Source organism: Chiloscyllium punctatum, unplaced genomic scaffold (assembly GCF_047496795.1).
Source record: "Chiloscyllium punctatum isolate Juve2018m unplaced genomic scaffold, sChiPun1.3 scaffold_284, whole genome shotgun sequence".
In the NCBI taxonomy this organism is placed as follows: Eukaryota; Metazoa; Chordata; class Chondrichthyes; order Orectolobiformes; family Hemiscylliidae; genus Chiloscyllium; species Chiloscyllium punctatum.
In genome coordinates, this window is record NW_027310018.1 from 216,852 (window position 1) to 240,946 (window position 24,095).

The 24,095-nt window shown below is 51.8% G+C and overlaps 1 protein-coding gene across 2 annotated transcripts; it reads right to left on the bottom strand.

The window, feature by feature from the left end:
* Nucleotides 1–10,299: 10,299 nt before the first annotated feature.
* Nucleotides 10,300–23,621, bottom strand: LOC140472260 (proline-rich transmembrane protein 2-like). 2 transcript variants are annotated; one of them, XM_072567478.1, is made up of 4 exons: nt 22,947–23,621; nt 19,304–19,720; nt 17,077–17,206; nt 10,300–14,138 (listed from the first exon to the last, which is right to left on the bottom strand). In XM_072567478.1, exons 2-4 carry the CDS (start codon nt 19,688–19,690, stop codon nt 14,128–14,130), a joined length of 528 nt encoding a protein of 175 aa, XP_072423579.1. In that variant the 5' UTR covers nt 19,691–19,720; nt 22,947–23,621; the 3' UTR covers nt 10,300–14,127. The 2 variants fall into 2 exon arrangements, with proteins under 2 accessions (XP_072423579.1, XP_072423580.1); XM_072567479.1 differs by lacking the exon at nt 22,947–23,621 and adding an exon at nt 22,387–22,410.
* Between the last annotated feature and the right edge of the window lie 474 nt (nt 23,622–24,095).

A 24,095-nucleotide genomic window follows, 5' to 3' on the forward strand; every position in this document is an offset into this window, starting at 1 on the left:
GTGATCCCTGGGTTAGAGAGAGAGAGAGGGGGGGGGAAATCAGCCAGGGTTCCTGCTCCTGATCACTGCCCAGTGATCCCTGGGTTAGAGAGAGAGAGAGAGGGGAAATCAGCCAGGGTTCCTGCTCCTGATCACTGCCCAGTGAACCCTGGGTTAGAGAGAGAGAGAGAGAGGGGGGGAAATCAGCCAGGGATCCTGCTCCTGATCACTGCCCAGTGAACCCTGGGTTAGAGAGAGAGAGAGGGGGGGAAATCAGCCAGGGATCCTGCTCCTGATCACTGCCCAGTGATCCTGGGTTAGAGAGAGAGAGAGGGGGGGGAAATCAGCCAGGGTTCCTGCTCCTGATCACTGCCCAGTGATCCCTGGGTTAGAGAGAGAGAGAGAGAGAGAGAGGGGGGAAATCAGCCAGGGATCCTGCTCCTGATCACTGCCCAGTGATCCCTGGGTTAGAGAGAGAGAGAGAGAGAGGGGGGGGAAATCAGCCAGGGATCCTGCTCCTGATCACTGCCCAGTGATCCCTGGGTTAGAGAGAGAGGGGGGAAATCAGCCAGGGTTCCTGCTCCTGATCACTGCCCAGTGATCCCTGGGTTAGAGAGAGACAGAGAGAGGGGAAATCAGCCAGGGTTCCTGCTCCTGATCACTGCCCAGTGATCCCTGGGTTAGAGAGAGAGAGAGAGAGAGGGGAAATCAGCCAGGGTTCCTGCTCCTGATCACTGCCCAGTGATCCCTGGGTTAGAGAGAGAGAGAGAGAGAGGGGAAATCAGCCAGGGTTCCTGCTCCTGATCACTGCCCAGTGATCCCTGGGTTAGAGAGAGAGAGAGAGAGGGGAAATCAGCCAGGGTTCCTGCTCCTGATCACTGCCCAGTGATCCCTGGGTCAGAGAGAGAGAGAGAGAGAGAGAGAGAGAGGGGAAATCAGCCAGGGATCCTGCTCCTGATCACTGCCCAGTGATCCCTGGGTTAGAGAGAGAGAGAGAGAGAGAGGGGAAATCAGCCAGGGTTCCTGCTCCTGATCACTGCCCAGTGATCCCTGGGTTAGAGAGAGAGAGAGAGAGAGAGAGAGAGGGGAAATCAGCCAGGGTTCCTGTTCCTGATCACTGTCCAGTGATCCCTGGGTCAGAGAGAGAGAGAGAGAGAGGGGAAATCAGCCAGGGTTCCTGCTCCTGATCACTGCCCAGTGATCCCTGGGTTAGAGAGAGAGAGAGAGAGAGGGGGGGGAAATCAGCCAGGGTTCCTGCTCCTGATCACTGCCCAGTGATCCCTGGGTTAGAGAGAGAGAGAGAGAGAGGGGAAATCAGCCAGGGATCCTGCTCCTGATCACTGTTACGGACGGTGTTCTTGAACAGATCTACTTGCGCGCCAATCAGCCGAAGCAGTAAGTGACAGATGGAGGTAAGTGGTTTAAACTCCAGCAGATCAGATCTGAGCTCTGCAGTCCTGCCACATCCAGTCGTGGTTGGCGGTGGACAATTAACAACTCACTGGAGAAGGAGGCTCTACAAATATCCCCATCCTCAATGATTGAAGAGCTTATCACATCTGTGGGCTCTTTCACAGCAGTCTTCAGCTCGAAATGCCGATTGGATGATCCATCTATCTCTCTCCGCTGGTCGCCAGCATTTCAGAGACCAGTCTTCAGTCATTTCGATTCACTCCACGTGCTATTGAGAAGCAGTTGGAGACACTGGGTACTGCAAAGTCTACAGGCCCTGACAACATTCCAGCAATAGTACTGAAGACTGTTGCTCCAGAACTTGCTGCTCCCCCTAGCCAAGCTGTTCCAGTATAGTTACAAACTGACGTCTACCCGACAATGTGGAAAACTGCCCAGGTATATCCTGGGCCTAAAAAGCAGGACAAATCCAGAACGGCCAATTGTTGTCCTGTCCGACACCTCTCCCATCATCAGTAAAGTGATGGAAGGTGTCGATCAAGCAGCACCTGTTCAGCAATAACCTGCTCAGTGATGCCCAGTTTGGGTTCCCCTGGGGCCACTCTGCTCCTGACCCCATTCCAGCCTTGGGTCAAATATGGACAGAAGAGCTGAATTCCAGAGGGAGAGGGGAGAGGGACAGCCCTTGACATCAAAGCTGCAGTTTGACCCAATATGGCATCAAGGAGCCCTGGCAAAACTGGAATCAATGGGAGTTAGGGGGCAAACGCTGGACTGGTTGGAGTCAGACCTGACGCACAGGAAGATGGTTGTGGTTGTTGGAGGGTCTGTCATCTCAGCTGCAGGACGTCTCTGCAGGAGTTCCTCAGGATAGTGTCCTAGGCCCAACCATCTTCAGCTGCTTCATCAATGACCTTCCCTCCATGATAAAGTCCGAGACGGGGATTGTTCACCAATGCCTCCACAGTGTTCAGCACCATTGCCCACTCCTCAGGTACTGACAACAGTCCGCATTCAAATGCAACAAGATCTGGACAATATCCAGGCTTGGGCTGACAGGTGGCAAGTAACATTCGCACAAAAACAAATACCAGCCAATGATCATCTTCAATGAGAGACAATCTAACCGTCCATCACCCCCTTGACATTCACGGTAGTTTTTAAAATTTAAACAATTTTCTAATCAACCCGTTGAGAAATATTATTGTACATCTCTGGAGCAGGTGGGACATGAACCTAGACTTCACGGTCCAGGAGTGGGGACATCACCATCGTGCCACAAAATGATACCATCACCGAATGCCTCCCTGCTATCAACATCTTGGGGCAGACCACCTTCACAATTGCTCCCCCCCCCCTTGATGTTCAATGGTGTTACCGTCACTGAATCCCCCCCTCCCCCCCACTATCAACATCCTGGGGGTTCCCATTGAGAGAGAATCTAACCATCGCCCCCTTGATGTTCAATGGTGTTACCGTCACTGAATCCCCCCTCCCCCCACTATCAACATCCTGGGGGTTCCCATTGAGAGAGAATCTAACCATCGCCCCCTTGATGTTCAATGGTGTTACCGTCACTGAATCCCCCCTCCCCCCCACTAGCAACACCCTGGGGGTTCCCATTGAGAGAGAATCTAACCATCGCCCCCTTGACGTTCAATGGTGTTACCGTCACTGAATCCCCCCTCCCCCCCTCACTATCAACATCCTGGGGGTTCCCATTGAGAGAGAATCTAACCATCGCCCCCTTGACGTTCAATGGTGTTACCGTCACTGAATCCCCCCTCCCCCCTCCACAATCAACATCCTGGGGGTTCCCATTGAGAGAGAATCTAACCATCGCCCCCTTGATGTTCAGTGGTGTGACGATCATTGATTCCCTCCCACCACCCCCCCCCCCCCCCCAACATCCTGGGGGTTCAATCCTGCAGCGAGTAACTCCCCTCCTGACTCCCTCCACCCACCCCAAAGCCCATCCCACCATCAAAAAGGCATGAGTCAGGAATGTGAGGGGAAACTGCCCACTCGCCTTGGGTTGGGGGAGGTGGGGTAGCTCCAGCAATACTGGAGAAGTTCGACACTGTCTGGGACCAAACCCTGGAGGGGTGTTGGGGTTGGTGAGGAGAAGGGGACTGCAGCGATTCAAGAAGGTGGCTTACCCCCCCACTTTCCCTAGGGCCAGCTCAGGACGGGCTAAATCCTGGCCCAGCCTGTGACACCCAAATCCTGAGAGTGGATTTAAGATCTCCCCTGGGTTGCAGAAGGGTCATGCCGGGTCAGGGAGATGATACACAGGGATGGGACATTGTGCCACAACCTAACCTCTTGTTCCCTCCTGTCTCCCACAGGTTCTGGAAAAGCCTGCCCTTTGACTAAAGAGTTCACTGCCATTCGTCCCAGACTGACTGAGGCCGAAGGAGTGTCTGCCCTGAACCTGACCCTGTCACACCCCAACCTCGTCAACAACCTCCAAATCGGCAAGACGTACCGGAGGGAGAGAGGAGAGGGAGACAGAGTCTGAGGGAACGGGGAGCGGGGGGTGATGGGCAGAGAGAGAGAGAGAGAGTGCACCAGAGTGAGGCGGGAGGGAAGGAGAGCGAGAGAGAGACAGACAAGAAAACAGAGCGGGGGACAGAAACAGACAGAGCATGATACAGACAGACGGACCGAGAGAGAAACAGAATGAGAAACAGGCTAGGAGAGAAAAAAAAAGAGGATGGAGAAAGAGTGGAGGGATTGCTGGAAGGCCGAGTTAGAGACAAGAGCGAGGCAGAGAGGGGAGATAAGGCACCTGTTATCTCTCTCCCTCCACCCCCCCCACATCTACCTCCCCCACCCAAATATAAAGAGGGAATCCCAACAGATTTCTGGGATCTCGCTGCTTTGCCGGGCCCTGGCACAGAGAGCCCTATAGACTACAGGGGTCTGTCCTAATGGAGAACTGTATAGATAGGGCAGAGAGAGGGGGGAGAGCCCCTATAGACTGAGTGACTGAGCTGTTTGTGAATTTACACCATAACCTCTGACTCAATAATCCGGAGAATCTGGTTATTCGTCCCACTATTTGTGTCAGTCACTCGGGAGAGCAGAGCACCACAGGCACTGAGAGTGACAGGGCGGTATCTATCACAGCACACAGCACCAGCCTGCACCCCCTCCCCCCACTCCTCCCAAAACCCATCATGTAGCAGGGAGTCACTCCCATATCCTGGGGAGAGTCAGTGTCACACCACCCCCCACCCAGGGAGAGTCAGCTCCCCCCCCCCCCCGTACCCTGCCGAGACTCTGTTCCCCCTTCATGTCCCTGAGAGAGTCAGTGCTCTGTACCCCAGGGAGAGTCAGTATCCCGCGGGGAGCTGTTATGATACTGAGTCTTGCCGTGCAGTGGGAGTTGGAAGCTAATGAAGTGAGCCCTGTCTGATAGTCACTGCCAGTGTAGAGTCTGAACTGCTCACCCACCCGTGGGGTTTGGGGGTGGTGGGGGGGGTTTGCCCCATCTGAGCTCTGTGACTCCATCTCCTTCATTGTTCTGTGTTTGTGAGGAGGCCACCAGCAGGGCCGGGCTGTACTGTGTGCAGGGTAATCACGGGGGGAGGGGGGGGGGGGGGGGGGGGGAGCGGGGGAGAGGGAGGGGAGGGGGGGGGGAGAGGGAGGGGGAGGGGAGGGGAGGGGAGGGGAGGGGAGGGGAGGGAGGGGGAGGGAGGGGAGGGGAGGGGGAGGGTGTTGTCGATAAGCTCCCTCACATCATTGCATTCTGTGTTTGTGAAGACGCTGAGGGATTTTTTAAAAAACAAATAAACCTCTCCTCTGATCCGTGTTTTAGTGTGAGAATCTTTCCACTCCAACTTGAAGAGGCATCACTTCTTTCAGTATCAGGAACGTTCCACTGTGGAACAGGCCATTGAGGACTAGCCTTCTGAAGGAACCAATCCACCGTCCCTGACTCTGCCCCCATCGTCCAAGCAATGGTTTCCAAATCCCAACCACTCTCTGCAGGGGAGCTTCCATGTGTCAGCAATGTGTGCCCCTCTATTCTCTCTCTACCCCCCCGACCCACTCATTCTCTTTCCCTATCCCTCTCTCCTGCTCTATCCCTCCTCCTCCCTCTCTCTCTCTCCCTGTCCCTCTCTTCCCCTCTCTCTCCTGTTCCATCTCCTCCCTCTCTCTCTTTGTCCCTGTCTCCCTCCTCCTGTCTTCCCCCCCATCTCTCCCTGACCCTCTCTCACCCTCCCTTCCCCCCTCTCTCCCGCTCTACCTCTCCCCATCAGTCACACTCTCTCTCCCTGTCCTCTCTCCTTCTCTCCCCCGCTCTGTCTGTCTTCACCTCCCCCCTGCCCCAGTCTCTGTCTGTCTCCCTTTCCCTGTCTCTATCTCTCAAACTATTGGCTTCCCCACTGTCACTCACCCAAACTGACCCACACATGAATCCAGACCATGACGATGTGGGTGACTCTGACACGGACCAGCCACTCACTCAGGCAGAAGTGCAGACGTGGTTTTAACACAAGTTGGGATGATGCCTTGTGGACATCCTGAATTCAGCAGAGCCCAGCCCATTCTCACTGACCGTGCCTGGTCCTCATTACCTACATCCCCGGAACTTGATCCAAGACCAGCAGAGCTTTCTCTGATGGTCTGTGACCCCGGCGAGTGTGGCATTTCCTGTCAACCGTGAGGTTGGGGAGGGTGGGGGGGTAGGTGTGTGTGTGGCAGAATTGGATAAATCGAGTCAGCGGGAATCAAGAAGTAGTGCTGGACGGAGTGAGGTATATCGAGGAGGAGGAGGATGTCAGTTGGAGTGTGTGTCCAGGATTATTATTGACCATCCATCATAGACTGAAGTTCAAACTTGTTCACCCGGTGAGGAGTCAGTCTGGAATACGCTGCCTGGAAACGTTGTGGAGGCACATTTATTGAATAGAAATTTGTGGAGTGATATGGCTTGGGGAGGGGGGACAAAGCAAGAAATTTGCTCTCGGTGTTTATGGACCAGGCCAGCTCCCCTCAAAGCATTTTGAGAGGTTTGGCCTTTATTTAAAAGGCAGATGTTCAGGGGTGATGCAGCTGGTCCAATCACTTCGCTCTAAGCAAATACAATTTATTTGCATCTTAAGGTTGAAATGGGACAAAAGGAAACAGCATTTACAATAACAACTTCTGAAAACGCAACTTACGCAACATCGCAAGGAGCTGTTTCAATCCCCGCAACGTCCTGCAAAATTCAAACAGGTTCTTGCAGGCAGGAGAGATTTCAGAGAGCATGTTCAAGCATGGGTAATAGAACCTTTCTCACTGTAGCTGTTTCTCTAAGTCCCCAGCAGTTTCTGACTGCCTGCCAAAAATTAAACCAGGCTAGGGAAAAAAAAACCAGGACTGGGAGACCTGATCACTCCCCTGTCATTGTTTAAAGTAGATGTTTCCAGACATATCGGCATCTCTGCCTTTATGACCCCTGTTGGAAAAAAACGCCAAGGAAAACACAAAGGGCCAGCATCATCAAACAGGTAATGATCTGGTGCAGGTATGATAGATGAAACAGCCAGCATTATACTCTGATCACCAAGGCACAAGGCAGGAGAACACTTCCCAGTTGCCTGAATGGTTACAGCTTCAAAAACACTCTTCTCCCCTGTTTTGGTTTGGAGCTGTGAGCTAAAGGTGACTGCTGGACTGTGGGAACAGCTCGTTCTTAAAAGGACAAAGCTTTTATTCTTTGGTGAAGTCAGGGCTGGACGTTAATTGCAGGTTAGTATCTGATCAGAGAGTTGGACAGGCACTTTGTGACTGGGGTTTAAAGGAAGAACAGAATTTGTTCGTCTGCATACCATTCACCATCCTGACTTGGAAATATATCAATAGGTTCCTTCATGCTGCCTGGTCAAAATCCTGGCATTCCCTCCCTGAGGATACTGTGGGTTTCCCAACAGCACACAGACGGCAGCAGTTCAAGGAGGCAGCTCATCCCCACCTTCTCAAGGGGATAATTTGCAACAGGTACACAGGCCAGGCACTTGTGGTGAGAGAATGGATTGTTTAGGATTATATTCACTGGAGTGTAGCAGAGTAAGGAAGTGCTCTGATAGAAACTTATCACATTCTAACAGGAGACATTAAATGAATGTTTTGCGTCGTTTTTACTGTTGAAAAAGGAATGGAGGTTAGAGAGCACGGTGAAATAGCTATTGATGTTTTGAAAACAGTTCACATTACAGAAGAGGAAGTGCTGGAGGTCTGTAACATAAAAGTAGATTAGTTTATATGACCTGATCAAGTGTATCCCAGGACGTTGTGGGAGGTTAGGGAGGAAATTGCAGGGCTCCTAGCAGAGATGCCTATATCGTCTACAAACACCAGGATTGGAGGGTGGCTAATGTAGTGCCATTGTTTAAGAAAGCCTGTAAGAAGAAGTCTAGGAACTGTAGAGCTGTGAGTCTGACACTAGTGGGGGTAAGTAGACATTTACTTGCATTGGGAGAGGCTGGGACTAATTAGGGAGAGTTGGCAATGTTTTTTTGTGATGGAAATCACAAACTTGGGAGTTTTTTAATGGAGTAACTAAGAAGATTAACGAGGGCAGAGCAGGAGACATTAATTACTTGGGATTCTACAAGGTCCCGCATGTTAGACTAGTTAGTAAAGTTAGATCACATGAGATTCAGGGGGAACTTGCCAATTGAGTTGACAGTTGGAGCCCGAGGGTGCTGGTGGAGGGTTGTTTTTCAGACTGGAGACCTGTGACCAGCGGTGTTCCATAGGGATCGAGTCCATTGGTGTTTCTCATTTATATAAATGATTTGGATGAGAATATTGGAGGCACGGTTAGTTCGTTTACAGATAACACCAAGATCGACGGGATAGTGGACAGTGAAGGTGGTTACCTAGGATTACAAAGAGGAGTTTAGTTCAGATAAATGTCAGCTAATGCATTTTGGTAAAACAAGGGCAAGGCTTATGCAATTAGTGTGGTTAGAGATCTTGAACAGACACTTTAGGGTTTGGGTACATAATTATTTGAAATTTGCATCACAGAGTGAAGGCATTTAGTATGCATTCCTTCATAGCTCAGACCTTTGAGTATATGAGTTGTATAGTTTTCATTGTATAGGACATTAGTGAGACCTCTTTTAGACCACTGTGTATAATTCTGGTCACCCTGCTATAGAAAGGATGCAGCTAAATTTGGGAGAGTTCAAAACTAGGGGGCATATTTTTAAGTTGAGAGGAGAGAGATTTGTAAAGGACATGGAAGCGACTCTTTTACGCAGAGAGCAGATGGTGTGAGGAATGAACTGCCAGAGGAAATGGTGGATGCAGTTACAGTTCTGACATTTAAAAGGCATTTGAATAAGTTCTTATTTAGGAAACATTTGAAGGGAAATTGGACCAAATGCAAGCAGGTGGGACGATTTAGTTTGGGGTTAGGGTCATCATGGACTGGTTAGACTGAAGGGTCTGTCTCCATGCTCTGTGACTCTGATTAATGGGGACCTGGGAATTGGTTCCAGCAAGTTTGGAAAACAACTCAAGCTCAAGCAGGTGCCGAATGGTAACTGAGATCTCCTGGAGGTGACAGCTTATCAGTGTTTGAATTGGATTTTGGACAGTGTTTTCTGTGAGAAGGCATTTGCCTGTTGATGCTACAGCAGGAAGATGTGCAAGGTCTTTTCCTAACGCTAATTGACATTAAGTGATCCAGTACAGAAACAGACCTTTTGGCCTGACCAGTCCGTGCCGACCTAATCCTGAACTAAACTAGTCCCACTTGCCTGCTCCTGGCCCATATCCCTCCAATCTTTCCTGCTCATGTATTTATCCAAATGTCTTTTACATGTTGTAATTGTACCCCCATCCACCATTTTCTTGCATGAACCACTCTGTGAAAAAATGTCACCTCGTGTCTTTTTTAAATCTCTCTCCTTTCACCTAAAAAATGTGCCCCTCAACTTGAAATCCCCCACCCCAGGGAAAATACATCTACCATTAAACCTATCTATATCTCCAATTATTTTATAAACTTCTATGATCCAGTGAAAAAAGTCCTCGTCTATCCAACCCTTCTTTATAACTCAAACCTTCTGTACCTGGTGACATCCTGGTCAATCTCTGTTGAGTCATCGTCACAAACCCAACTAGGAAACCTGATTTGGAGATGCCGGTGTTGGACTGGGGTGTACAAAGTGAAAAATCACACAACACCAGGTTATAGTCCAACAGGTTTATTTGGAAACACTAGCTTTCAGAGCACAGCTCCTTAATCAGGTGGTTGTGAAGGAGCAGCGCTCCAAAAGCTAGCGCTTCCAAATAAACCTGTTGGACTATAACCTGGTGTTGGGTGATTTTTAACTGGGAGATCATCACCCATGGCTTAGCACATGACGAAAATCATTTAAGTAATCTGACCAGTTATTTTTCTTTCTTTTATTTAACACTGTAACAGATTTCAAACAAATAAGTTTGGGGTTCCAGCAGAGACCAATTGGATCAATTGGATTAATTTCACTCTGCTAAAATTACTGCCTTGATAATTGCTAAGTTGTGTGTTGAAGTGACAAGCCAGTTGAAGTGACAAGCCACTTTTGCACAGTGAGAACGGTTATTCAGAAAGTCTGATTGGGAATGATTGCGATCAATTTTGATGGTCTTTGAAGATTTTAATTTTATTATGTTGTGCATAGACGGGTACAAAGACTGATTGAGTTTGGCTGTTGCCCTCTGGGTTGTAACACTTAACACTTTGGGATGAATTTGATGAGCACCGCCATCCACAAACATCCCCTCCCTCCAGCACTGATGCTCACTAGCAGCAGTGTCTCCCAACACCTGTAAGATGTACTGCAGGATTTCAGCTCAATGTAAGAAATAACAGAAGTGGTATGACAAACACAGCAAAGACTGGCCAATCTCGTGCTCATTTTTTTTTTGTTTATTTCATATTTCATGCAAAAATACAAAAGAGTGCATAATAATTATAATAATGATAAGCATCTCAGCTGATAAATTTCAGTCTGCATGCAGTCACAAAATCAACAGAGAGGGTTGCAGAGAGATGGGGAGAAAGAGGAAGTGGGGGGAGAGAGGGACAAGAGAGAGAGAGCCAGGACAGAGAGAGGGAGGGGGAAGAGAGAAGTAGAAAGGGGCAGAGAAAGTGGAGAGAGGGAAGGAGTGGAGAGAGCAGGGAAGAGAGAGAGTGAGACGGGGGAAGAGAGGGGTAGAGAGAGGTAATGGGGTGGTAGAGAGTGAGATGGGCAGAGAGGGGGTTCGAGATGAGGGGTGGACAGAGGGATGTGGAGAGAGAGCAGGGAGAGAAGGAGATAGTGAGACAGAAGGAGGGACAGAGGGATGTAGGAAGAGAGGGTAGAGAGAGAGAGCGGGGAGACAGAATGGTCGAGAGTGAGACAGAGAGGGGGAGACAGTGGGAAGAGAGAGTTGGGGTAGAGAGAGAAGGAGGGAGAGAGAGAAAGAGATTCAGCTCCCTCCCAAATCAATACTTGTAAAAATTCATGCTGAGAGAGCAAGCAGAACCTGGGCAGATCATTGCCTGTCTCCGTTACTTGTGAGTGCACAGACAGGTCCCACATATACAGAAGATTATATTAAAGTCATGCTGCAAAAAACTACAAGCAATATCTGACTGCTGTTGGACGAGTTGTGTGAAAGGTTCAAACATTGTTGGTGTCAGGCAGTGTATAGCTCAATGACAGCAAATTGTCAGGTCTCCTCAAACTCTCTTTGTCCAGGTTCAACAGTTTCACGACAAGACAGTTTGTCTCCGTGTCCCAAATCAATCCAGACACAGAGACGTTACACATTCAGGCAAACCAGAACTCCCTCTCCATCACCCCCTGACAGTGTAACCTCCCCCCACTTTATACCCCAGTGTCAGCATCGAGCTCTCTCAGGGACAGGGACGGTACAGAGCTCCCTCTACATCACCCCCTGACAGTGTAACCTCCCCCACTTTATCCCCAGTGTCAGCATCGAGCTCTCTCAGGGACAGGGACGGTACAGAGCTCCCTCTACATCACCCCCTGACAGTGTAACCTCCCCCCACTTTATACCCCAGTGTCAGCATCGAGCTCTCTCAGGGACAGGGACGGTACAGAGCTCCCTCTACATCACCCCCTGACAGTGTAACCTCCCCCACTTTATACCCCAGTGTCAGCATCGAGCTCTCCCAGGGACAGGAACGGTACAGAGCTCCCTCTCCATCACCCCCTGACAGTGTAACCTCCCCCCACTTTATACCCCAGTGTCAGCATCGAGCTCTCTCAGGGACAGGGACGGTACAGAGCTCCCTCTACATCACCCCCTGACAGTGTAACCTCCCCCACTTTATCCCCAGTGTCAGCATCGAGCTCTCTCAGGGACAGGGACGGTACAGAGCTCCCTCTACATCACCCCCTGACAGTGTAACCTCCCCCCACTTTATACCCCAGTGTCAGCATCGAGCTCTCTCAGGGACAGGGACGGTACAGAGCTCCCTCTACATCACCCCCTGACAGTGTAACCTCCCCCACTTTATACCCCAGTGTCAGCATCGAGCTCTCCCAGGGACAGGGACGGTACAGAGCTCCCTCTACATCACCCCCTGACAGTGTAACCTCCCCCCACTTTATACCCCAGTGTCAGCATCGAGCTCTCTCAGGGACAGGGACGGTACAGAGCTCCCTCTACATCACCCCCTGACAGTGTAACCTCCCCCACTTTATACCCCAGTGTCAGCATCGAGCTCTCCCAGGGACGGTACAGAGCTCCCTCTACATCCCACCCCCTGACAGTGTAACCTCCCCCACTTTATACCCCAGTGTCAGCATCGAGCTCTCCCAGGGACAGGGACGGTACAGAGCTCCCTCTACATCACCCCCTGACAGTGTAACCTCCCCCACTTTATACCCCAGTGTCAGCATCGAGCTCTCCCAGGGACAGGGACGGTACAGAGCTCCCTCTACATCACCCCCTGACAGTGTAACCTCCCCCCACTTTATACCCCAGTGTCAGCATCGAGCTCTCCCAGGGACAGGGACGGTACAGAGCTCCCTCTACATCACCCCCTGACAGTGTAACCTCCCCCACTTTATACCCCAGTGTCAGCATCGAGCTCTCCCAGGTACAGGGACGGTACAGAGCTCCCTCTACATCACCCCCTGACAGTGTAACCTCCCCCACTTTATACCCCAGGGTCAGCATCGAGCTCTCCCAGGGACAGGGACGGTACAGAGCTCCCTCTACATCACCCCCCCTGACAGTGTAACCTCCCCCACTTTATACCCCAGGGTCAGCATCGAGCTCTCCCAGGGACAGGGACGGTACAGAGCTCCCTCTACATCACCCCCTGACAGTGTAACCTCCCCCCACTTTATACCCCAGGGTCAGCATCGAGCTCTCCCAGGGACAGGGACGGTACAGAGCTCCCTCTACATCACCCCCCCTGACAGTGTAACCTCCCCCACTTTATACCCCAGTGTCAGCATCGAGCTCTCCCAGGGACAGGGACAGTACAGAGCTCCCTCTCCATCACCCCCTGACAGTGTAACCTCCCCCCACTTTATACCCCAGTGTCAGCATCGAGCTCTCTCAGGGACAGGGACGGTACAGAGCTCCCTCTACATCCCACCCCCTGACAGTGTAACCTCCCCCACTTTATACCCCAGTGTCAGCATCGAGCTCTCCCAGGGACAGGGACAGTACAGAGCTCCCTCTACATCACCCCCTGACAGTGTAACCTCCCCCACTTTATACCCCAGTGTCAGCATCGAGCTCTCCCAGGGACGGTACAGAGCTCCCTCTACATCCCACCCCCTGACAGTGTAACCTCCCCCACTTTATACCCCAGTGTCAGCATCGAGCTCTCCCAGGGACAGGGACGGTACAGAGCTCCCTCTACATCACTCCCTGAGAGTGATGGACTCCATATGGTACACGTCCTACACTCTGCACCAGGACATAACCTGTTCATCCAGAGATTGGAGACCAGAGACCAGAGCTGTGTTGTGTCTGTGAGTTTTCAGATGGCAGTGAATTGGAGCATGTGTGAGTGAGCCCTCTTGGTTTACCACACACCCTCCTCCCACCTCTACCCTCCTCGATGACTAGGGAAGACGTATACAGAAGGACGGAATATTCACCTTGAGAGGGCTGCATGCAGGAGGAGGGAGAAGCTATTGGGATGGCATTGGGTGGGCTGGTCAGGGGTCAGGGTGGTCAGAGGTCAAGGGTGGTCGAGGGTAGGGGTCGGGGTGGTTATTGGTTGTCATGTGTGGTTAGGGGTTGGGGTAGTCAGGGTGGTCAGGAGTTGGGGTGATCAGGGGTCAGGGGTCAGGGGTGGATGCCCTCACTGTCCAAGTCCTGAACATTGCCATTCAGTTGATCGTGCCTTGCTAAATCTTGTGCTTTCCAAGGAGAAACGATGTGTTCCCTTTCAGCTTGTAGTTTGTGCAAATGTGTGTGTGTGTGTGTGTGTGTGATTGTGAAATCATAAAACTTGTGTCTGCCCCCCGCCACCCCACCCCACCCCCCCAAACACTGAACAATACTGTCCGGTAAATTTTGACATGCGAATATAGAGTTAGTCTTAATCAGGAACAGCAGCCAACTGTCCAATAGCAGGGACCCATATCTTCATCTCCGTCCCCCCCCCCCCAGTGGCTGTCTCTCCCTTTCCACCGTCCCACATAGTCAGTGTTGTCCGGCCAGCTGCAGTCCCTGTGGGGTACGGGGAGATTCACACTTCCACCTTCACTGGAAAACTGAGCAGGGAACAGAGACAAGGTTCATTAACTGATCACGATAGACAAATAATCTTCTGCTGCCTCACTCCTCCCAAATATAAGACCTCAGCATGACTCTGTCTCTGTCTATCACTCCATCAGTCTCTCTCTCTCCCTTTTTGTCTCTCTCTCTCCCTCTCTCTCTGTCTCCTCTTTCTCTCGCTCTTCCTTTCTCTTTCCAACTTTATCTCTTCCTTTCTGTCTCCCTCCCTCCCTCCCTCTCTCTGTTTCCATTTCTCTCTTCCTTTCTCCCTCCATCTGTCTTTGTCTCCATCTCACCCTTTCTCTCTCTCTCCCTCTCCCTCCATCTCTGTCTCCCTCTCTCTCTCCATCTCTCTCTGTCTGTCTCCATCTATTTATCCATCCCTTTCTCTCTCCTAAAGTGTTTGAAGCTTTTCCCTCCCTAACTTACACTCTCCCTCTCTCCCTCTGTATCACCTTATGACTCACACTCTCCCTCTCTCCCTCTGTATCACCTTATGACTCACACTCTCCCTCTCTCCCTCTGTATCACCTTATGACTCACACTCTCCCTCTCTCCCTCTGTATCACCTTATGACTCACACTCTCCCTCTCTCCAATTCTCTCTCTGTCTCTACCCTTGTCTGTCTTTGCCTCTTACCTTTGGACTGTCTGTCCATCTGTCTGTCTCTCTCTCTCTCTCTTAATCTGTCTGCCTCACTCCATTCACAACCATTCTCCCATAGTTTTATTGTCTCTTTCCTCATCTCTCCTAGTCAGTCTGTCTCTAGTCTTTCCTATTCAATCTCCCTCTACACCGTCCCCAATGGACCCCAAACCCATTCCCCGTTCCCTCCCCCTCTACACCGTCCCCAGTGTGACCCCAAACCCCTTCCCGTTCCCTCCCCCTCTACACCGTCCCCCATGGGGCCCCAAACCCCTTCCCCGTTCCCTCCCGCTCTACACCGTCCCCAATGGGACCCCAAACCCCTTCCCCGTTCCCTCCCACTCTACACCGTCCTCAATGGGACCCCAAACCCCTTCCCGTTCACCCCCACTCTACATCATCCCCAATGGGACCCCAAACCCCTTCCCGTTCACTCCCAATCTACACCGTCCCCAATGGGACCCCAAACCCCTTCCCCGTTCCCTCCCGCTCTACACCGTCCCCAATGGGACCCCAAACCCCTTCCCCATTCCCTCCCCCTCTACACCGTCCCCAATGGGACCCCAAACCCCTTCCCCGTTCCTACCCGCTCTACACCGTCCCCAATGGGACCCCAAACCCCTTCCCGTTCACTCCCAGTCTACATCATCCCCAATGGGATCCCAAACCCCTTCCCGTTCACCCCCACTCTACACCGTCCCCAATGGGACCCCAAACCCCTTCCCGTTCACTCCCAGTCTACATCATCCCCAATGGACCCCAAACCCCTTCCCATTCACTCCCAGTCTACATCATCCCCAATGGGATCCCAAACCCCTTCCCGTTCCCTCCCCCTCTACACCGTCCCCAATGGGACCCCAAACCCCTTCCCATTCACTCCCAGTCTACATCATCCCCAATGGGATCCCAAACCCCTTCCCGTTCACCCCCACTCTACACCATCCCCAATGGACCCCAAACCCCTTCCCGTTCCCTCCCCCTCTACACCGTCCCCCATGGGACCCCAAACCCCTTCCCCGTTCCCTCCCGCTCTACACCGTCCCCAATGGGACCCCAAACCCCTTCCCCGTTCCCTCCCGCTCTACACCGTCCCCAATGGGACCCCAAACCCCTTCCCGTTCACTCCCACTCTACACCATCCCCAATGGACCCCAAACCCCTTCCCCGTTCACTCCCCCACTACACCGTCCCCAATGGGACCCCAAACCCCTTCCCCGTTCCCTCCCGCTCTACACCATCCTCAATGGGACCCCAAACCCCTTCCCCGTTCCCTCCCCCTCTACACCGTCCCCAATGGACCCCAAACCCCTTCCCCGTTCCCTCCCCCTCTACACCGTCCCCAATGGGACCCCAAGCCCCTTCCCGTTCCCTCCTGCTCTACACCATCCCAATGGACCCCAAACCCCTTCCCGTTCCCTCCCCCTCTACACCGTCCCCAATGGACCCCAAACCCCTTCCCCGTTCCCTCTCGCTCTACACCATCCTCAATGGGACCCCAAGCCCCTTCCCGTTCCCTCCCCCTCTACACCGTCCCCAATGGACCCCAAACCCCTTCCCCGTTCCCTCCCCCTCTACACTGTCCCCAATGGGACCCCAAACCCCTTCCCCGTTCCCTCCCCCTCTACAACGTCCCCAATGGGACCCCAAACCCCTTCCCCGTTCCCTCCCGCTCTACACCGTCCCCAATGGGACCCCAAACCCCTTCCCGTTCCCTCCCCCTCTACACCGTCCCCAATGGGACCCCAAACCCCTTCCTGTTCCCTCCCACTCTACGCCGTCCCAATGGACCCCAAGCCCCTTCCCGTTCCCTCCCGCTCTACACCGTCCCAATGGGACCCCAAACCCCTTCCTGTTCCCTCCCACTCTACACCATGCCCAATGGACCCCAAACCCCTTCCCGTTTACTCCCACTCTACACCGTCCCAATGGACCCCAAATCCCTTCCTGTTCACTCCCACTCTACACCATCCCAATGGACCCCAAACCCCTTCCCGTTCACTCCCACTCTACACCATCCCAATGGACCCCAAACCCCTTCCCGTTCCCTCCCGCTCTACACCAACCCCAATGGGACCCCAAACCCCTTCCTGTTCACTCCCATTCTACACCGTCCCCAATGGGACCCCAAACCCCTTCCTGTTCACTCCCGCTCTACACCGTCCCCAATGGGACCCCAAACCCCTTCCCCGTTCCCTCCCGCTCTACACCGTCCCCAATGGACCCAAACCCCTTCCTTCCCAGCCGTCTCATATACAATGCTTGTAGGTTTTGTGATAACCCCAGACTCACTGGAGAAGTTAATGACACAAGCTGCAATGATGACCAGGCCCCCAACAACAGCCACAATACTCAACAACTTCGCAACTCGCCCCAGCCTCCGTGCTCCATCCACATCTCCATTCTGGAAACTGTTCCTAGACTGGATACAGAGACAACATCATCAGGGACAGTGTAGAGGGAGCTTTACTCTGTATCTAACCCTGTGCTGTCCCTCTCCCTGGGATGGGGGGGGGGGGACGGTGTAGAGGGAGCTTTACTCTGTATCTAACCCTGTGCTGTCCCTGACACTGAGAGTGTTTGATGGGGGGACGGTGTAGAGGGAGCTTTACTCTGTATCTAACCCCGTGCTGTCCCTGTCCCTGGGATGGGGGGGACAGTGTAGAGGGAGCTTTACTCTGTATCTAACCGCGTGCTGTCCCTGTCCCTGGGATGGGGGGGTCAGTGTAGAGGGAGCTTTACTCTGTATCTAACCGCGTGCTGTCCCTGACCCTGAGAGTGTTTGATGGGGGGGACAGTGTAGAGAGAGCTTTACTCTGTATCTAACCCCGTGCTGTCCCTGACACTGAGAGTGTTTGATGGGGGGGACAGTGTAGAGGGAGCTTTACTCTGTATCTAACCCCGTGCTGTCCCTGACACTGAGAGTGTTTGATGGGGGACAGTGTAGAGGGAGCTTTACTCTGTATCTAACCCCGTGTTGTCCCTGACCCTGAGAGTGTTTGATGGGGGGGACAGTGTAGAGGGAGCTTTACTCTGTATCTAACCGTGTGCTGTCCCTGACCCTGAGAGTGTTTGATGGGCTCCCTGGAACAGAATCTGAAAATTTCCAAGTATTGTGTTAATAACGTCCATTTTGAACGAATGATGATCAGGAAAATGGAGAATGTGGGATCTGTGAATGGACGGAAATATTTAACACCGTGAGAGACTGAGTGTGTAAGAACAGTAGAGGGAGAGAGAGAGAATGAGAGTCAGAGAGGAGAGACAGGGAGAAAGCAGGAGACACATACACAGATGTGGAGAAAGAGAGACAGGGAGAGAGAACAAGAAAGATTCCGAAAAATGAAGACTAAGACAGAGATGTTCATCAATGAGAGAGAAGAGACAGAGGGGAAGAGGATCAATGACAGACAGACAGGAACAGATGGAAACGGAGGATCGCTGGGTCAGAGAGACAGAGAGAGATAGAGATGAAGACAGACAGGTCAGAGAAAGGGGCAGACAGTGATGGAGCTGGAAACAGAGAGGGAGAGGGAGAGGATTACTAGGTCAGTGACAGAGAGACACACACACAGATGGAGACAAAGAGGTGAACAATAAGACAAGACAGAGCTAGGAACAGAGAGGGACAGGAACAGAGATAGAGACAGAGAGGGTCAGAGGCAGAGACAGAGCTAGGAACAGAGAGGGACAGGAACAGAGATAGAGACAGAGAGGGTCAGAGGCAGAGACGGAGCTAGGGACAGAGAGGGACAGGAACAGAGATAGAGACAGAGAGGGTCAGGAACAGAGATAGAGACAGAGAGGGTCAGAGGCAGAGACGGAGCTAGGGACAGAGAGGGACAGGAACAGAGATAGAGACAGAGAGGGTCAGAGGCAGAGACGGAGCTAGGGACAGAGAGGGACAGGAACAGAGATAGAGACAGAGAGGGTCAGAGACAGAGACGGAGCTAGGGACAGAGAGGGACAGGAACAGAGATAGAGACAGAGAGGGTCAGAGACAGAGATAGAGACAGAGAGGGTCAGAGACAGAGACGGAGCTAGGGACAGAGAGGGTCAGGAACAGAGATAGAGACAGAGAGGGTCAGGAACAGAGATAGAGACAGAGAGGGTCAGAGACAGAGACGGAGCTAGGGACAGAGAGGGACAGGAACAGAGACAGAGACAGAGAGGGTCAGAGACAGAGACGGAGCTAGGGACAGAGAGGGACAGGAACAGAGATAGAGACAGAGAGGGTCAGAGGCAGAGACGGAGCTAGGGACAGAGAGGGACAGGAACAGAGACAGAGACAGAGAGGGTCAGAGACAGAGATAGAGACAGAGAGGGTCAGAGACAGAGACGGAGCTAGGGACAGAGAGGGTCAGGAACAGAGATAGAGACAGAGAGGGTCAGGAACAGAGATAGAGACAGAGAGGGTCAGAGGCAGAGACGGAGCTAGGGACAGAGCCAGTGGGGGATAGTGAAGGGGTGTTGCAGTGTGGTGTGCCGGCAGACACAGTGTGAGCTGACCAATACTCACCATCACAGCATAGACAAACGCCACAATATTGAGGGGCCAGATTGGGCAGAAACAGGAGATAACAGCCAGGATGATGTAGTCACGAGGTTTCTCATGCTCACCTCCCTCAACGGTTTGGACGGAGGGATGTCGGTGGATGCTGGTACGAGGGGAGTTGAGGGCACTCTGAGTGAGCTGGGTAACTGAGCTTGCACGGACAGCTTTCCGGGGACTTTGTTTGTGGAGGGGACGGGACAGGTCCTGCAGGGATGTGGTAATCGATCCGTCCATCAGACCATTCCCATTCAGCTGCTGTTTCTCCCTCACTTCTGCTGCTGGTTCTGGGGCAGCGTTGGCTGCTGCTGGGGTCACAACCTCAGTCACCTGGCTGTCCGAGTTCACAGCCATCACGGATCACAGCTGAGAGGAAATCAATACCTTTAACACAAACACACAGCAAATGCTCAATATACACTGACACATTAATTCAGAGAGTGACCCATACCCTGCTGAATAAACACTGACTCTGTACGGTTACACAGTGAGTGACCCCTACCCTGCTGAATAAACCCTGACTCTGTACGGTTACACAGTGAGTGACCCCTACCCTGCTGAATAAACCCTGACTCTGTACGGTTACACAGTGAGTGACCCTTACCCTGCTGAATAAACACTGACTCTGTACGGTTACACAGTGAGTGACCCTTACCTTGCTGAATAAACACTGACTCTGTACAGTTACACAGTGAGTGACCCTTACCCTGCTGAATAAACCCTGACTCTGTACGGTTACACAGTGAGTGACCCTTACCCTGCTGAATAAACACTGACTCTGTACGGTTACACAGTGAGTGACCCTTACCCTGCTGAATAAACCCTGACTCTGTACGGTTACACAGTGAGTGACCCTTACCCTGCTGAATAAACCCTGACTCTGTACGGTTACACAGTGAGTGACACTTACCCTGCTGAATAAACCCTGACTCTGTACAGTTACACAGTGAGTGACCCTTACCCTGCTGTATAAACACTGACTCTGTACAGTTACACAGTGAGTGACCCTTACCCTGGTGAATAAACACTGACTCTGTACGGTTACACAGTGAGTGACCCTTACCCTGCTGAATAAACCCTGACTCTGTACGGTTACACAGTGAGTGACCCTTACCCTGCTGAATAAACCCTGACTCTGTACGGTTACACAGTGAGTGACCCTTACCCTGCTGAATAAACCCTGACTCTGTCCGGTTACACAGTGAGTGACCCTTACCCTGCTGAATAAACCCTGACTCTGTCCGGTTACACAGTGAGTGACCCTTACCCTGCTGAATAAACCCTGACTCTGTCCGGTTACAGAGTGAGTGACCCTTACCCTGCTGAATAAACCCTGACTCTGTACGGTTACAGAGTGAGTGACCCTTACCCTGCTGAATAAACCCTGACTCTGTACGGTTACAGAGTGAGTGACCCTTACCCTGCTGAATAAACCCTGACTCTGTACGGTTACAGAGTGAGTGACCCTTACCCTGCTGAATAAACCCTGACTCTGTACGGTTACAGAGTGAGTGACCCTTACCCTGCTGAATAAACCCTGACTCTGTACGGTTACAGAGTGAGTGACCCTTACCCTGCTGAATAAACCCTGACTCTGTACGGTTACAGAGTGAGTGACCCTTACCCTGCTGAATAAACCCTGACTCTGTACGGTTACAGAGTGAGTGACCCTTACCCTGCTGAATAAACCCTGACTCTGTACGGTTACAGAGTGAGTGACCCTTACCCTGCTGAATAAACCCTGACTCTGTACGGTTACAGAGTGAGTGACCCTTACCCTGCTGAATAAACCCTGACTCTGTACGGTTACAGAGTGAGTGACCCTTACCCTGCTGAATAAACCCTGACTCTGTACGGTTACACAGTGAGTGACCCTTACCCTGCTGAATAAACCCTGACTCTGCACGGTTACACAGTGAGTGACCCTTACCCTGCGGAATAAACCCTGACTCTGCACGGTTACACAGTGAGTGACCCTTACCCTGCGGAATAAACCCTGACTCTGCACGGTTACACAGTGAGTGACCCTTACCCTGCTGAATAAACCCTGACTCTGCACGGTTACACAGTGAGTGACCCTTACCCTGCTGAATAAACCCTGACTCTGTACGGTTACAGTGAGTGACCCTTACCCTGCTGAATAAACCCTGACTCTGTACGGTTACACAGTGAGTGACCCTTACCCTGCTGAATACACCCTGACTCTGTACGGTTACACAGTGAGTGACCCTTACCCTGCTGAATAAACACTGACTCTGTACGGTTACACAGTGAGTGACCCTTACCCTGCTGAATCAACACTGACTCTGTACGGTTACACAGTGAGTGACCCTTACCCTGCTGAATAAACCCTGACTCTGTACGGTTACACAGTGAGTGACCCTTACCCTGCTGAATAAACCCTGACTCTGTACGGTTACACAGTGAGTGACACTTACCCTGCTGAATAAACACTGACTCTGTACGGTTACACAGTGAGTGACCCTTACCTTGCTGAATAAACCCTGACTCTGTACGGTTACACAGTGAGTGACCCTTACACTGCTGAATAAACCCTGACTCTGTACGGTTACACAGTGAGTGACCCTTACCTTGCTGAATAAACCCTGACTCTGTACGGTTACACAGTGAGTGACCCTTACACTGCTGAATAAACCCTGACTCTGTACGGTTACACAGTGAGTGACCCTTACCTTGCTGAACAAACCCTGACTCTGTACGGTTACACAGTGAGTGACACTTACCCTGCTGAATACACCCTGACTCTGTCCGGTTACAGAGTGAGTGACCCTTACCCTGCTGAATAAACACTGACTCTGTACGGTTACACAGTGAGTGACCCTTACCCTGCTGAATACACCCTGACTCTGTACGGTTACACAGTGAGTGACCCTTACACTGCTGAATACACCCTGACTCTGTACGGTTACACAGTGAGTGACCCTTACCCTACTGAATAAACCCTGACTCTGTACGGTTACACAGTGAGTGACACTTACCCTGCTGAATAAACCCTGACTCTGTACGGTTACACAGTGAGTGACCCTTACCTTGCTGAATACACCCTGACTCTGTACGGTTACACAGTGAGTGACCCTTACTCTACTGAACTAAGGGCAGGTTTGCTCTTGTTCCGGATCAGCTGCTCTGGCCGATTCTTGTTGGCGTGCTCATGGGAGGGGTGGTCAGGCCGGTGACAAGACACTGAGCAGGTTCTGAGTGCAATGTGTCCATTGGGACAGTGTGGATGTGGAGAATGAGTGAACAGCGCTGTGTGTAAATTGAGCCTGTGTTTGCTGTGAAGATTAGCAGGCAGTTTGGGGAGGTGGTGTCCATTACAGGGCCAGATTTGTAGTGGGGGGTGGAGGGGGTGGGGGGGGTGGGGGTGCGGCTGCCGCATGCACTGTCGAAGGCATGTCCTGGAACCCAGGGAGATGTCAACACTACCATTGATCACTAACACAGTGGTCTCTGTACCAGTGGAACCCCGCGATTTCCCTCAATTTCTAAGAAAGACATCATCTGTACCTAGCCATGTACCCTGGGAATAACCACCAACTGCAATGGCAAGGCAAGGCAGAATTCAGTACAGAAAGTGCCAGATACTCACCGTTATCTCTTGTCGGAAAAGGGCTGGAAGGAGCAGCAGTTTTGGCAGCGACCGTCAGTCAATAATTCATATTCTCACAACGAGCCGACAGCAGGATGGAAGGAGCAGTGAGAATCAGTACCCTGCAAAACTGCAGACAAATCTGAACACCCAGCCCAGCCAAGTGTAACAGGGGGGATATTGCAGGATGTGTAAATGTCTCTCTCTCTCACACACACACACACACACACCTCCTCATAACAAAGAGCTCACACACACAGGTCACGTGGCCAACTCCTCTCTCATTAATATCCCTTCACTGATTTCTGCATCACAGAACCATCTCTCCCTCTCTCCCTCTCACACACTCCCTCTCTCATTAATATCCCTTCACTGATTTCTGCATCACAGAACCATCTCTCCCTCTCTCCCTCTCACACACTCCCTCTCTCATTAATATCCCTTCACTGATTTCTGCATCACAGAACCATCTCTCTCTCCCTCCCTCTCACACACTCCCTCTCTCATTAATATCCCTTCACTGATTTCTGCATCACAGAACCATCTCTCCCTCCCTCCCTCTCACACACTCCCTCTCTCATTAATATCCCTTCACTGATTTCTGCATCACAGAACCATCTCTCCCTCCCTCCCTCTCACACACTCCCTCTCTCATTAATATCCCTTCACTGATTTCTGCATCACAGAGCCATCTCTCCCTCCCTCCCTCTCACACACTCCCTCTCTCATTAATATCCCTTCACTGATTTCTGCATCACAGAGCCATCTCTCCCTCCCTCCCTCTCACACACTCCCTCTCTCATTAATATCCCTTCACTGATTTCTGCATCACAGAACCATCTCTCTCTCCCTCCCTCTCACACACTCCCTCTCTCATTAATATCCCTTCACTGATTCCTGCATCACAGAACCATCTCTCCCTCCCTCCCTCTCACACACTCCCTCTCTCATTAATATCCCTTCACTGATTCCTGCATCACAGAACCATCTCTCCCTCCCTCCCTCTCACACACTCCCTCTCTCATTAGTATCCTTTCACTGATTTCTGCATCACAGAACCATCTCTCTCTCTCCCTCTCACACACTCCCTCTCTCATTAATATCCCTTCACTGATTTCTGCATCACAGAACCACCTCTCTCTCTCCCTC

What these genes read in the sequence shown, in the direction of transcription:
- LOC140472260 (XM_072567478.1), bottom strand. Translation starts at nt 19,690, where the DNA reads ATGGCTGTGAACTCGGACAGCCAGGTGACTGAGGTTGTGACCCCAGCA. An exon ending in CGTTTGTCTATGCTGTGATG is followed by an intron (nt 17,207 to 19,303) that starts GTGAGTATTGGT and finishes CTCTGTATCCAG; the next exon opens with TCTAGGAACAGTTTCCAGAA.